The 15,962-nt window shown below is 47.6% G+C and overlaps 1 protein-coding gene across 2 annotated transcripts in view; it reads right to left on the bottom strand.

Annotated features, from left to right (window-relative positions):
- Positions 1 to 1,323: 1,323 nt before the first annotated feature.
- The window catches only part of ST8SIA5 (ST8 alpha-N-acetyl-neuraminide alpha-2,8-sialyltransferase 5), a 70,503-nt gene continuing 55,864 nt past the window's right edge, over positions 1,324 to 15,962 (bottom strand). For both annotated transcript variants that reach the window (XM_083702872.1, XM_083702873.1), the window contains 3 exons: positions 14,685 to 14,797; positions 11,641 to 11,733; positions 1,324 to 6,532 (listed from right to left, as the gene is read on the bottom strand). In XM_083702872.1, the coding sequence (XP_083558998.1) occupies positions 6,064 to 6,532; positions 11,641 to 11,733; positions 14,685 to 14,797 (675 nt within the window). In that variant the 3' untranslated portion in view covers positions 1,324 to 6,063. The remainder of the gene's footprint in view (positions 6,533 to 11,640; positions 11,734 to 14,684; positions 14,798 to 15,962) is intronic.

Genomic DNA, 15,962 nt, shown 5'->3' with positions numbered 1-15,962 from the left:
ACCCTTTTCACCCTGGCACTTAGTAATCAAAGGAGAGCAGTGGTGTAGCGTGGGTTGCCAGTGTCCGGGGCCACACATAGGCGGAAGGGAGAGAGACTGATGGGAGTAGGCACACGCATTCAATTGCCTAACGGCATCTGCTTCACCCAGGAGATTGCAACTGCAGAGATAAAAAGAGTCATTTCATTGTATGGAGAGGTTACTTCCTGGTTCCCACGGAGAAGCCATTTTCAATGGAGCCCAGCGATGGAAGCACACAGCTGTACTGAGGCAGCACCCAGTGTTGAAATTTTGTGCTTCCTAACAATTTTGCACCTGGGGCAACCACCCCTGTGCCCCTCCCCAAGAGCCACTAAAGGAGTGTACATTCAATAGCTTGGAAGCTGTGTATGTATACTGAAAATGTGTTTTTATTTAGGTTGTACTATTATGTTGCATGGCTCCCTTGGGCTCTTTTGGAATAAGTAACAACAATAAATTAATCAAAGTATATAGTATTGCTATTATTATTATTATTATTAATCGGTTCAACACCACCGTCCATAATACAACGCTAGCAACAGGGCTGGCAGACACAGATGAAACAATGGGACCCATTTTGCTGGCACAGTTGATGGCAAAATCAGGCCACCAGTTGAGAGAATTGCTGGATTTCTTCCTTCCTCCTTCTTTGACTTCACAGTTGCAATCATATCTAACTGTGCAAGTCGGTCGAGTCATCCCTTCCATTCTTCGCATTTCCCTCTTTGTGTGTGTCGGGATAATGGTAAAGGATTATCGCCAGCAGCTGTAAAGAGAAAATGTTCCCCATTCCTGGAAATGGAAGTGGTGCTGAAAAGCTGCAATCAAAATCGATTCTGCCTGAATTCATCACCATCTTGCATCGCCGGAGCAATTTGGAGGGGGAGGGAACGTAAAGGCTAGATAAGCACTCCAGAAATGTCTTTTCTATAGAATGCACATGAATAGACAAGATGGTTCTTTCACCACACAAACACACAACGCACCCCTACTTCTCAGGGCAAGTTGTGTAATCGCTGCAATCAAGCAAAAAATGGTAAAAACCCTTACAGTACTTGCAAGACTCAAAAGCGCACTCTTTCACTTTATGTTTGTTGTTTGCTGGCTTAATTTATTAACTTTATATCCCACTTTTCCTCCAAATAGTTCAGGGTGGCATATGTATTCTTTGGAGAGAGAGGTGTAATGAGAGAGAGAGAGAGAGAGAGAGAGAGAGAGAGAGAATGAGAATAATCATACAAAGCCATAGACGGGCATAGCAACTCACTGAAAACACACACAAAGAACCTACAATGTAACTTCTTTTCAAATTAAACTCATAGACTGCTTTATTTGTTAACTGTTAAATTCTCTCCCAAACACAGTGACACAATGTGATTGATGAAAAAAATACCCTGATTGTTGTTTTCAAAGTTATGGCTTACATTAATTTATAGGCTTTCTTTCACATCGTGCGGTCAACTGAAGGAAACACACATCGAAAGGAATAAAATTACAAGGTCTGAGGATTTCAGCAAATGGTTACTCAATGAAAACAAGGGCATTAACAAATCAGATGTAAACAAAGTGGATCAGTTCCCCCTCCCCCTCCCCCTCCCCCTCGATGTGAGGTCAAGAAGTATGAGCAGGGCTTATTGTACAATGTGTTTTTAATGCATATTTCAAGTTGTGTTAGGAGCAGAAGGATAAACCTGCCTTTAAATCAGAAGCAAAATGGTCTCATCAGCATTATTTTTCTCCCCCTCCCTTTACTTTATCTCTTTATGAATGCCTGAAATAAATACAGTAGGCTTTAGAATGGATTGACAATTTAAAAGGAAAAAACCTCACCCCATCTCAGTGCAATGCGCAACAAACAAAGCCTCAGGTGAAATCAAAAGCTGCTTTACTTTATCCAGTTTTAGCTGCTTCCTTTGCAACCAAATAAAGCCACAGAACAAACAACCGAAATATGAAGAAACCCTCCCCAAATCTCAAAAATGTGCACGCTTCAGTCATGAAATTGCAATCATGTAATAGTCAAGTTATACACCCCCCCCCTTCTTTCAACCATTGAGGCTTGATGAGAAACAGGACAGTGCTTTGTACAATAATGCCATGCCAAAAAGACTACAAAGCTTGTGGTTGTTTTTTAAAAGGGAGATCTGATTTTTCCTAATTAATAGCACCAAGTGACTGGCTGCAGAAGGGTTGGAGGTGCACTCTCGTAGTGAAGAAGACATTCATTTGCTTGTTCATTCGTTCATTCTTCATTCATTCATTAAAAGAGGCTCAAAAATGGGGATTTCGGTTAGCTGTTTCATAGCACCAAGTGGTGCAAGGAGGCAAAAATTCCCTTTTTGTGTGCACATAAGTTTAAAGCTACAGAATCCCTGTAGTTGCTGAACCTCACTTGGCTCCCTTTCCTCTCATTCAGAACCCTTCCAAATGTCTTTTTTTATTGTGCATTCATGACTGTTTGTGCTCGCAATGGTATTGGGGCAGTTAGACACAATTTCACTTTCATTACCGTTTGCACCAGCAAAACCATCAGGACAGGCTTACTGCTTCCGTGCATGTCCTGCAACTTCCCTGCTGAAATCCTGTAACTTTTCACACCGCAAATGTTCCAGTTTATCTTTAGTCTTGCTTCTGTTGCGCTATAATGCAAAAGTGCCCCTCTAGATGCCAATATTGCAATGGGGAAGCATCGCAGGACAACTCATAAAGCAGAATGCCAATATCGTGTTGCAGAACACACAAACACACACACAGAGTGAGGGGGAGCCCTCTGTAGCCCTCTGACATGTGAGGAAGGAGATCAGCTGGGTCAGGAAAGTGTCAGGGCTTAATGGCAAGGCAAAGAAGGGGAGGGATGTGCAACTCGTTTTGCATAGGGTCACAAAATACTTTTAAGCCCCATCTACAATTAAGTGACTGGCACAAACGGATCAATGCATACAATTCCGTCCCTACTGAAAAAAGCCATGTTCCATGTCACACTTTTGTACGACAAAGAACATTGGGTGGGGCTATGCAAATGAAGGGGTGTGGCTATGCAGATAAGCACAGGTTCGAGCCTCACTGGTTAAGGTCACAGGGTACTGGTTGCGCTTCCATGTTGATTGCGTACCCAAAAGTAACCCCCCCACACACACACTTTTCCTCTTCCACAGGGGTCAGCAGGATCCCCACAGGGAACAGTTAATGCGCTACATTGCAGGAAGCTGTTGCGATGACAGCTTTCCACCCTTGAAACAGGGCGACCTGGGTACAACACGCAATGTAGAAGGGAGGGTGCAGTGTGTCTCTGAATATCCCCACAGGTCCTTGCATTAGACAATCCCTCCCTCTCCCATGCCCTTTGTGGCTTAGGTCCCTCATATTTACAGGACCGCCCTCCTGGTATGCCCTGCAGAGGACCTTAAGGTCCATGAATAATTCTAGTTCAGAGGTCCCGGGCCCTAAGGAAGTCAGATTATCCTCCACCAGGGCCAGGGCCTTCTCAGTGATGGCTCCAATCTGGTGGAATGCTCTGTCCTGTGAGACCAGGGCCCTGCAGGATTTAACCTCCTTCCACAGGGCCTATAAGACAGAGCTATTCTGCCTGGCTTTCAAATTGAACTTAGCCTGATCTTTCATTCCCCTTCCTCCCCTCCCCTCCCCTTTTTATGAAGATTACCTGCTCTGGGATCCCACAGCTAATTCTCCCCTGGTCTCCACGCTGGCCCAAATAGGACTAATTTAGCCAGCTAGCCCTGGTGATCATCTAATGTTTATTGGGTGGATTTCCCCCCTAAATTGATTTTTGAGTTTATTGTTATTCATGTTTTATACTGTATTTTATGCTGTTTTTTGTTGCATCGATTAAGTGTTTTAAATTTGTTGTTAGCCGCCCCGAGCCCGGTTTTCTGAATCGGAAAGGGCAGGGTATAAATAAAAAATTATTATTATTACCACGCAACCTATTATATAACAGGTATTTTGTGATCCATGGGTGCACCACAGAGCAGCCAGCGTGTCCCATGCTGTCGAACACTACTGGAAAGCAACCCTCCAATTCAAGATCTGTCCGCTGATCAGCCTTTGGACATGTTTGGTACGTTTCACAGTGACAGATACACATGGCAATAAATACCCATTGGCTTACACAGAAAACATTTATGGCTTTCTAAAGGGAACCTGAGGGCTGCTGCTCATGATCCAGCTTGAAACTGAAGGATCGATGCCACGGGCCACTTCCTGAGCATCAGCTGGCCGCATGAACCGCCCCTCCACCACCGCAGCCATATCATGAGAAACAGCTCCCAGCAACAACACTGACGCCTGTGTTATTTATTTACACGACTCCAATATCAGGTGCGCTCAAAGCTTTCTATGCGTTTTGCTAAGGCAATGGTTTTCAGACTGCGTCCTGCTCCGCTTGCACCTTCCAACGTGAACCAGAACCAAAATAGTTCTGTGCTTTGAAGGAGAAGGTCCTTTTTTAAAAATCCTTCTTAAACCCTAAGGCTGTGGAACTGGCAAGCAGACAGAAAGTGGTTATGGGGTGTTTAGTCCACAGTAAGTTGTTTGAGAGAGCAGACTGGCGGGGAGAGGAAAGAGACGTGTATTTATTTCAAGGAGCTCTGAACCCTGATCTTCCTGCCAGTGGTACTTATGGAAAACTAAAAGGGAAACAGCAGATTTGCAGGCAGGGTACAGAAACAACGTCCCTTTGGCCACATCCGTACCACACATTTAAAGCAGTTTCTCTGTTTCTACTTTTTAACCCCCTTCTCCCTCTTTATCTCTATTGTCTCTTTCTCTTTTTCTATTGCTTCTTTTTCTTGCCTTGCAACTTAAAGGTAAAGGGACCCCTGACGATTAGGTCCAGTCGTGACCGACTGTGGGGTTGCGTGCACATCTCGCTTTATAGGCCAAGGGAGCCAGCGTTTGTCCGCAGACAGCTTCCGGGTGATGTGGCCAGCATGACTAAGCCGCTTCTGGCGAACCAGAGCAGCACACGGAAACGCCGTTTACCTTCCCGCCGGAGCGGTACCTATTTATCTACTTGCACTTTGATGTGCTTTCGAACTGCTAGGTTGGCAGGAGCAGGGACCGAGCAACAGGATCTCACCCCGTCACGGGGATTCAAACCGCCGACCTTCTGATCAGCAGTTCCTAGGCTCTGTGGTTTAACCCACAGTGCCACCCCACTTAGCCAGCTATAATAAAGGAAAAAATAAATAAATAACCCACATGGCTTCCCGCAAAGAATCATGGGAACTGCCGTTTGTTAAGGGTGCTGGGAATTGTAGCTCAGCGAGGGGGTAAACTGCAGTTCCCAGAATTCTTGCTGTGGAAGCCTTGGGCTTCAAATGTATGGAGTAGATGCAGCCTTACAGTGTTTTTCTTGAGTATCCCCTGATGAGTGCTAACATTGTCACAGAAGGGCATTGGCACTACAGCTTAAGAACAACAGGTCTAGATCCTCAGCTTTGTCAAGTACACTCAGGTTTGGTGCGTTCCTGGAGGTGAAATAAGGAATCATAACAGTGATGTGCTCTATTTCTGGCCTAAAACCACTAGTCAATGTGCTTCTCCTGTTTGTCACGGGCTCCAAGGCAGGGTGTAGACTCCTGCGGTGGAGAGAAGGTGGGCTTCAGCTCAAACAGCAGCCACAAGGCTGGCTAAGCGAGGGAGGGTGTCAGAAACCCCAGCTCACGAGGAACAACGCAAAGCCTTTGAAGAAATGTATGGTTATCAAACATTATTGCATAAATCTCTCAATGTCATTATAAAAAAACACACCACTCCGCCCTCTCCGACACAGATTGCGCTGTGCCAATCCACACAGCCGCAAGAACGTAGCAGCTGATAACCGTACCACGGGGAATCTTTCACGAGACATGGATGCAGAAAGGTGCCAAAGCAGCCTTGCAGAGACTCTTCCCCTTACAAAAAAAACCCAGTTGTGCAACTTGGTTCTTGAGACCCAGGGCTGCGGGTGAGTCGTCTCCCTTTCTTCCTTTCCTTTACATGACTCGGGAGAAGAACCGAACTTTCTCCTGTCCTGACGCCTCAAGAGCAAGTGCAGGCATCCGTGTGCACCCTCAGAATGCCTCTGCTGTGCATATGGAGAAAGTTGAAGATTTCCGAAGGCATGGCATGGAATCCCGGGCGAGGTTTGACGTTGTCGTAGTAATGGTGGGTGATAAATATCCCTGAGGGGTTCATGGGGAAAGCCCAGAATCCAAAGAGGTGAACTTCCTCGCACAGCTCCAAGGCCGCCGTCACCAGGATCAGGCCCGTGCTGATGCGCTTGGCGCGCACCCCTTGAGCCAGCCAGTAGCGCGAGACGTTGATCAGGTACTGCGGGTGGAAGAAGTAGACGGCCTGCTGGGACTCGAAGTCATCCAGGACATACCGGACCCGGGTAGAGACGTCCGTGTTGCGGGTGTTGTAGAAAGCCGGCAGCAGGACCGAGGCGTTTTCGTACACCTGCAAGACCTCGAAAAAGGGCTTCCTCCACTTCTCCAGCTTGTGGAACCTGGTTATTTGGGAGGATTAAAGGGATAGCAATCAGGGAGACTGGAGAGCGACAACTCTCGCAACCGCTGCCAACGCTAGGAAGAGCTTTGGCTTTTCCAGGCAAAATAGCAGCAGTATAAGAGAACCAGATAACAGATCGGTAGGGTGGCCCCAGTGGCGTAGGAAGGGAAGGGCTGGGAGCCATGGCCCGGGCACAAATTTCTGAGGGGGCGCAACCAGGTGCACCCACAACAGGCTCCCTCATCGAGGCTGGAGCCGTGGGGTGGAAAGCAATGCCCTGACCGGGCCTTTGGACTGGGGTGCTGCTGCCTCCTCTTCATGGCCTGCAAAGAGACAACTGTGTGCACCCAACCCCTAATAATAATAATAATAATAAATTTTATTTATACCCCGCTCTCCTGGGCTCAGGGCGGCTAACACCAATAAAATTCACAGTAAAAACATAATAGGGGGAAAGAGATGGGGGGAACCAATTTAAAATACAATTTAAAATGCAGCCTCATTTTAAAGTAGCTGATAAATCAAGGCCATAAGGGGAGGGAAACATAAAGGTCAGACCGAGTCCAAACCAAAGGCCAGGCGGAACAGCTCTGTCTTGCAAGCCCTGTGGAAAGATGTCAAGTCCCACAGGGCTCTAGTCTCTTGTGACAGAGCCTTCCACCAGATCGGGGCCACAGCTGAAAAAGCCCTGGCCCTAGTTGAAACCAATCTAACCTCCTTGAGACTCAGGACCTCCAAAGTGTTGTTATTTGTGGACCTTTAGGTCCTTGCGGGGCATACCAGGAGAGGCTAGCTGACAGGGAGGAAGGGAGGGGGAGGGTGCTGCACCCCCACCCACCAAGGAGGGAGGGAGGAAGAGGAAGCCAGGAAAGCACTGCTGGAGCCAAGTGTGTTGCCCAGGGCGCATCACTGCAAGGACAGGGGGGCAAGGCAGCAGAGTGGTGTTCCTAGCTTCACGTATGTCTGTCTTATCTCTGCTCCCAGGTTGGGGCTAGTTTGCAAGGAGACTCCATTGATTAGACGCTGGCCAGCGAAGGGACTGACCATTGCCCAGCCCACCGCATGGGGCGCAACACTTGCCCCGCCCTGGGCATGGGCAACCTATGCTACGCCCCTGGGAAGAATTTAAATGTGGGGTCCCAGAAAGGGTTTCTTCATAGAAGAGGAAAGGGAAAAGGGAATAGACAGCAGCCTTTCTCAACCTGTGGGTCCCCAGATGTTGTTGGACTACAACTCCCATTACCCCTAGCTAGCAAGGCAGAGCACAGGGATGATGGGAGTTGTAGTCTAACAACATCTGGGGACCCACAGGTTGAGAACCCCTGGAATAGAGGATTAAGCTAATTCAAATTGAAGGCCAGGTGGAATAGCTCTGCCTTACAGGTCCTGCGAAAGGAGATAAAGCCCTGGAGGGCCCTAGTGTCGTAGGACAGAGCATTCCACCAGGTCAGAGCCATCACTGAAAAAGCCTTGGCCCTGGTGGAGGATAGTCTGGTTTCCTTAGGACTTCAAGCTATTATTATTCATGGACCTTAGGGTCCTCTGCGGGACATACCAGGAGAGGCGGTCCCATAAGTATGAGGGTCCTCACCCACCTTTCTGTCCTGCTGATGGGAGCCTGGAAGGCCACAAGATGTGGTGGTTCATCAATCTTTGCTTTCCCACCCAACCACCCACTTCTTCCCCACATGGCTTCAGGACTGCAGAGAGCCAGTGTGGTGTAGTGGTTAAGAGTGGTAGACTCGCAATCTGGTGAACCGGGTTCGATTCCCTGCTCCTTCACATGCAGCTGCTGGGTGACCTTGGGCCAGTCACACTTCTCTGAAGTCTCTCACCCCCACTCACCTCACAGAGTGTTTGTTGTGGGAAAGGAGAATGTTAGCCGCTTTGAGACTCCTTTGGGTAGTGATAAAGTGGGATATCAAATTCAAACTCCTCCTCCAAGAGAGTAAACCCTCTCTCTTTCTGGCAGCATGATTCTCATACTCTGGATATGCAAAAGAAAAACATGCCTGGGAGCGGGGGAGGATTAAAAGGGAAAGGCCTCGCCAAATTTAACCTCTTTGAAGTCCTGCTGATTTCAGTGGGCTTGAAATCAACAGGAGTTAAAAGGCCTTTGGTGTGGGTAGGCGGAAATATGCATTATATCAAATAAATACTGCATATATCTGTACGTTTTATTGTGAGATCCAAAAACCTGGAGGAGGAAGTAAGTTAGAACGGGTAGCGTTATCACTAGGCGTCCTTCTTCGTAGCAAAAGAACGAGGCAATTAGCCAGAGGTTGAAACAGAGAGACCTGTCATCAGTGAAACACTGGATTCTCAGGAGGTAGGGTATATTGTACAAATTGAAACTTACAGGTATTAGTCTGCTCGCTATATTGGGCTTTTTGTACACTTCTTAGAGTTGATAGCAATTAAGCAGCACAAAAATGGTAAGAATAATAGTAAAAAAACAGAGAGGGCAGACGAGGAATTTTTTTTAGCGAAAAACAGTCTCTACCTATTGTATTGCTATTTGTGAAGCTCAACATCAAAAAAACTAAGATCATGGCCACTGGGCCCGTCACCTTCTGGCAAACAGAAGGGGAAGAAATGGAGGCAGTGAGAGATTTACTTTCTTGGGCTCTGTGATCACTGCAGATGGTGACAGCAGTCATGAAATTAAAAGACTCCTGCTTCTTGGGAGAAAAGCAGTGACAAAACTAGACATCATCTTAAAAAGCAGAGACATCACCTTGCCAACAAAGGTCCATATAGTTAAAGCTATGGTTTTCCCAGTAGTGATGTATGGAAGTGAAACCTGGACCATAAAGAAGGCTGATTGCCAAAGAATTGATGCTTTTGAATTATGGTGCTGGAGGAGACTCTTGAGAGTCCCATGGACTGCAAGAAGATCAAACCTCTCCATTCTGAAGGAAATCAGCCCTGAGTGCTCACTGGAAGGACAGATCCTGAAGCTGAGGCTCCAATACTTTGGCCACCTCATGAGAAGAGAAGACTCCCTGGAAAAGACCCTGATGTTGGGAAAGATGGAGGGCACAAGGAGAAGGGGACGGCAGAGGACGAGATGGTTGGACAGTGTTCTCGAAGCTACCAGCATGAGTTTGACCAAACTGCGGGAGGCGGTGGAAGACAGGAGTGTCTGGCGTGCTCTGGTCCATGGGGTCATGAAGAATCGGACACGACTAAACGACTAAACAACAACAACACCTATTGTGTTTCTGAAAAGCCTCTCCTCCTCACAGAGGGGAGGTGTTGTGAGCACGATCCATTCCCGCGTCAGCAGGGAGACGTATTCGGCCCCCTGTGTCCCTTTCCCGGCTGCCGCACCGCGCCCACCAGGCCAGCCAATAGGGTTGGCCTGGGGGCGGGGTGTAGCCGCATTCAAGCGGCTGCAGCAGCACTGCACCTCATTCTGCTCAGCGAGGCGGCCCTGTTTCGAGACGATGGCGTTCATTTGCCTAATCAAGGAAATGATATGTGGTTGGCTGCTATCATTAGTTGCATTAGGGATTGGTTGGAGCTGTGAGGGTATTTGGCTGCGAGCTTGGGTGGTGGTTCGGCACTGGAATATTTGTCATGTGTTGGTGGGCAGGGTGTGGCCATCACCTATCTCTCCCCTTGTTGGGTATTCCGTTAAAGGAATGCAGCGGTCGTGGATCCTGTCCAATGCCCTGCTGGTGGCTAGGGCCATGGCACTGTTGCAGGAACCCCCCCCCCCAATCATTCAATTTTTTGTACAAACACAACACACACACTCACACAAGACATACGCGACGTTTCTGTTATAAATTCATAGTAAATCAACAGTACATTGGATTTACACCGGTCCACTTTTATTTCGCTCCATGAAGAAAGGACTATCAAAGAGGGATGGTTTGATATAGGATGACCATAATCCCTTAAACGTAACAACACGTACTCAGGAGCCCTACCCAGTTGGCATGCCAACCTTGATGGTCCCAGACAGAAGACCATCAGGGTCACAAAGGACTTGCATATGGGAGTGGATTCAACATGGACTGAAACAAAGGACAATGATCAGATCTTCCCTCTGGGGGCAGGAAACTGCCAACTCCCCTTTGTCCTCTGGAAATGGCTCATGGGAAAGGAGGAACCAACCAGGTGACAAGATACTCAGATTACCTCCACAACTCTTCCCTCAACCCCTCCTTTTTGTGATGTAGTTGTGATGTATTTGTGATGTAGTTGTGACGTAGTCTTAGGGGTGTAGTTTGGGGGATTACCAACTAATAAAAATTGGGGACTTTTTTGTGCTGGGCTTCCATTTTGCTTCATCTTGTAGTGGGTGGGAGTCCTATCGCAACAGTCTACAATAAAGACCAAGCCTACAGGCTGCTGTTTTGCTCCAAATTGTCCTGGTTGGTGTCTTTGTCTTTTTGTCCAAGGGAGCCCTCGGATTCCTCCATTAACAGCACAACCCTGGTGACATCAGGGGGTTGTATTTGCATCAACAAGCTCCTCTCACTGGTTGTTAACCCTCAAATGACTCCCCGCCGAGCGGGGTGGAGTCATGTATAGATTGTTTGACCCAATGCCTAAGCCAATACCACTCACACGCTGTAACCAATAAAGTTGTGGCCTTCTTTAGCCCATTAACCTAAAATACATGTGTCCGTGTGTCTTATTTACCACTGGTGGAGGGTCCTCGACTCACAACAAAAAGGTACTATAACTATAAAGTTTATTGGGAGTCTCGCAAAGGCAGATAATTAGGGGATTTATTTGCATTTCTTTTTCTCCTCTCTTTTGAAAATGCAGAGCATCAAGGGATATCGCTGTTTAATGCATTACTTATTGTGGATCATACTTTTTCCAGTAAGGAAGAAGAAAAACGTCAGAAAAGGAGCCAGGTGAGTTGTAGGGCGGAAGTCTGCAGGGACCTTCTGAACACATTTGCCTCGCTGAGAAGAAGGCCCGGTTTTGTTCTGATTTCCAGTTGCTATGAAATTACGAAGTCAAGAACCGCCAGAGCTAATAATAAGGTGCCGTGGCTCCTTTCCTGAGGTTTGTCAATTTCACAAAGTGGCAGGAGGAGGAAAGCGTGGGGAGAAGTGGGCAAGGAAGAGACAAGCGACTGACCTCTCGGTGATTATGCTGGGGTTAACCGTCACGACGTCCGTCTTTACACCAACATCTACAACGTATTTCTCCGAAATGGGAGGCAAATTGCACCTAGAAAGAACAGAGCAACAAAGAGGCCATTATTATTTCCCTCCTTCAAGGAGCTAAGATGTGTAGGCTGAATAGACTGAGAGAGTGAGTGATCTGGCTTAATGGAAGTGCGATTTGAAGCTAGCTCTCCCTGATTCCAAATAAAGAAGGGTGGGTTATAGAATCATAGAATCATAGAGTTGGAAGAGACCACAAGGGCCATCGAGTCCAACCCCCTGCCAAGCAGGAAACACCATCAGAGCACTCCTGACATATGGTTGTCAAGCCTCTGCTTAAAGACCTCCAAAGAAGGAGACTCCACCACACTCCTTGGCAGCAAATTCCACTGTCAAACAGCTCTTACTGTCAGGAAGTTCTTCCTAATGTTTAGGTGGAATCTTCTTTCTTGTAGTTTGGAACCATTGCTCCGTGTCCGCTTCTCTGGAGCAGCAATAAACAACTTTACTCCCTCCTCTATGTGACATCCTTTTATATATTTGAACATGGCTATCATATCACCCCTTAACCTCCTCTTCTCCAGGCTAAACATGCCCAGCTCCCTTAGGCGTTCCTCATAAGGCATCGTTTCCAGGCCTTTGACCATTTTGGTTGCCCTCCTCTGGACACGTTCCAGTTTGTCAGTGTCCTTCTTGAACTGTGATGCCCAGAACTGGACACAGTACTCCAGGTGAGGTCTGACCAGAGCAGAATACAGTGGCACTATTACTTCCCTTGATCTAGATGCTATACTCCTATTGATGCAGCCCAGAATTTCATTGGCTTTTTTAGCTGCCGCGTCACACTGTTGGCTCATGTCAAGTTTGTGGTCAACCAAGACTCCTAGATCCTTTTCACATGTACTGCTCTCAAGCCTGGTGTCACCTTCTACAGACTGCTTCCTCTGAAAGGGATATCTTCCTGTACTGATCAGCTGTTTATAAATCATGCTCTCAGCGCCGCAAGAGAAATGACCCATCAGGAGAAGCCATTTGTAGTGGCAGCCCTCCATTCTCCACCTCAATCAAAGAGATTTACAAAACAGGCACTCTTTAGACGTTCCCTCGGTCCTCTTTCCCCCCTAGATCACTGTTTCTCAAACTCAGCCCTCCAGATGTTTGGGGACTACAACTCCCATCATCCCTGGCCACTGGTCCTGCTAGCTAGGGGTGTTGGGAGTTGTAGTCCCAAAACAGACCTAAGCTTGAGAAACATCGCCCTAGATGTTCAGCACAAATATTACCTTTATAGTTAATTCCATCATCCAAAACATTTCAGAAAGAGTCAACAATAGGTGCAGCTTGTGATTCCTTAATGTACAACGTTCTTTAAAATTACAAAAAAAGGGGCTTAAATTGAGTGCCTCTTGTGCCACACCCTGAGAAACCGGATAGGTGATGTGAGCAGTTTCACCCTCTGAACTCTAGGTGGAGCCAAGCATCAGACAGAGTAGGGACCTTCTGCCTTCAGAGAACTCTGGCCACTTCGGATTTGTATGCTGTGGGGGAACACCAGTGCAAGGGACAGGAGCCATGGCGAAGGGTCACCGTAGCTCAGTGGTAGAGAATATGTTTTGCATGCAGAAGGTCTCAGGTTCAACCCTGAAGTGGGACTGGGGATGTCTCAGTCAGTGGTGACAAGACTGAAACAGATGGACCAGTGGTCTGAAGCAGTGCAAGCCAATTTCCTTTTACCTTTAGTACCTACTTTTACAGTAGGTACTAAAGGTAAAAGACCCCTGGGCAGTTAAGTCCAGTCCGAGGCGACTATGGGGTTGCAGCGCTCATCTCACTTTCACGCCGAGGGAGCCGGCATTTGTCCACAGGCAGCTTTCCTGGTGTCATGTGACCAGCATGACTAAACCGCTTCTGGCACAACTGGACAAAGTGACGGAAACCAGAGCGGACGGAAATGTCGTTTACCTTCCTGTCACAGTGGTACCTATTTATCTACTTGAACTGGCATGATTTCGATTTCCTAGGTTGGCAGAAGCTGGGACAGATTAACGGGAGCTCAATCTATCATGGGGATTTGAACCGCCAACCTTCCAATCACCAAGCCCAAGAGGCTCGGTGGTTTAGACCACAGCGCCACCCGCATCCCTGTGGGTGCTACAGCAGTCTTCCCCAACATGGCTCCCTACTGATGTTTTGGACTAGAATGGCCTGCAGGATCACACCAATGGCCCATCCTGTTCTCACAGTGGCCAACAAGATGCCTTTGGGAACCCCACCAATCATAGCCATTGATAGCCTTCTCCCCCATGAATTTGTCCAATCCTGTTTTGAAACCATCCAAGCTAAGATCCACCACTACTTGCTGTGGGAGTAAGTCCCAAAGCTTAACTGTGATTTCTGCTTGGCTTCCCAAAGAAGTTTAGTGAGCTTTTGGAGACTCTGGGCTCCTTCTAGGATACAAAGCTTAAAACCTATTCCCTACTTTTTAAGTCAGGGATCCCTTCCCACTTACTCTCTTTTACTGCCTGGTATTGATGATATATGCAAGTGAACCATGTGTGAAGAAAGATCCCAAACGTTGATCACATACACATCAAAAACCCACGGCAAAACATTCATATGCTATGGTAAATGGACACCTGACCATTAGTTCCAGTCGTCACCGACTCTGGGGTTGCGGCGCTCATCTCGCTTTACTGGCGTACAGCTTCCGGGTCATGTGGCCAGCATGACTAAGCCGCTTCTGGCAAACCAGAGCAGCACACGGAAATGCCGTTTATCTTCCCGCTGGAGTGGTACCTATTTATCTACTTGCACTTTGACGTGCTTTCAAACTGCTAGGTTGGCAGGAGCAGGGACCGAGCAATGGGAGCTCACCCCGTTGCGGGGATTCGAAATGCCAACCTTCTGATCGGCAAGCCCTAGGCTCTGTGGTTTAACCCACAGCGCCACCCGCATCCCCTTCATTTGCTATACACAACTGCTTATCCCTTGAAGGAATTGCACCAGAACTGTTACCGGAACACAAAATCGGCACTGTCGATCTCCCGGCCACATCTGCTGTTCTTCAGAATCCCTCCGTTTCCAACCACAGCACACTTCTTGAACTGGGACCGATAGTACGGCATCTCCTAGAGAGAAATGGAGTAAGCCGGTTCATTAGCAGTAGCAACCCTCGCAGGAACTGGTTTTGTTCCCTTGGATGAAAGGATGAAACACACTTAACTCTGGGCTCGCACATGCACACACAAGTATGGTCATCTCTTGAGTTTTCCCTGCATCTAATTACTCTATAGCAGGCTTCCTCTAACTTGGCCCTCCAGATGTTTTGAAACTACTATTCCCATCATCCCTGACCGTTGGTCCTGCTAGCTAGGGATCATGGGAGTTGTAAGCCAAAAACATCTGGAGGGCCAAGTCTGAGGAAGCCTGCTCTACAGTCAGTGACTGGCAGTGCAATGGATGGACTGACTCTGCAGGAAAGCTCTGCTGTTGCATTTTAGGTCATACATACAAAACATCCATGTTATTAGATCTTGGTGGCCTCACCCACTACCCCATCATGACCAGCAGCGACCAGGACACTGATTTGGCAGCTAGTGTCCCTGGCTAAGGAGCCAGGCCCAGATTCCTAGCTCTGAACCTGAATTCTGGTGATCAGAGCCCAACTGAACCCAAGGCTGTCCTGTCAAGATCCCAAGGAAACGAGCTATCTCACCAGTGCAGTGGCTTACGAAGAACACAAAGGCGGGAGGTCATGGAGTGAAAGAAAAGTGCTGGTTTTCAGGCCAGAGTTCTGAACCCTTGAGACGTAGACTGAATGCACAAGTCTCAAAAGTCCTTGTTTAACCCACCCCAACCATCTTCCACCCCCTCCCCTTTTCTTCCGAATGTCTCGACAAATGAAACTGATTTGTAAAAATGTTACATGGAAAAAAATACAAGAGAGAGACATTACACATACTTCTGTAAATCACGAAAATCTTTAATTAAAATACCCCCAAAAAAGGACCTTGTTTTATGTTGGAGCAAAGTGCTCACTAGGAGCTCTCCATGGTGCTGAAGCAACAAAACCTGCCTTGCCTGGTGTCTTCCTCCACAGGAGCAAAACAGAGAATACTGTGGTACCTCTGGATGCGAACGGGATCTGTTCCGTAGCCCCGTTCGCATCCTGAGCAGAACGCAACCCATGTCTTCAGAAGTTGGAGTCAAACCCATCCCTAGTTTACATGGACAAACGATCCTTATAATGCCTGGCACCTCACGGAGATGGAAAGACTTGCTTATGTAAGCATG

This window comes from Podarcis gaigeae, assembly GCF_964106915.1.
Source record: "Podarcis gaigeae genome assembly, chromosome: 11".
In the NCBI taxonomy this organism is placed as follows: Eukaryota; Metazoa; Chordata; class Lepidosauria; order Squamata; family Lacertidae; genus Podarcis; species Podarcis gaigeae.
This window is presented reverse-complemented; position numbering and strand designations above follow the sequence as displayed.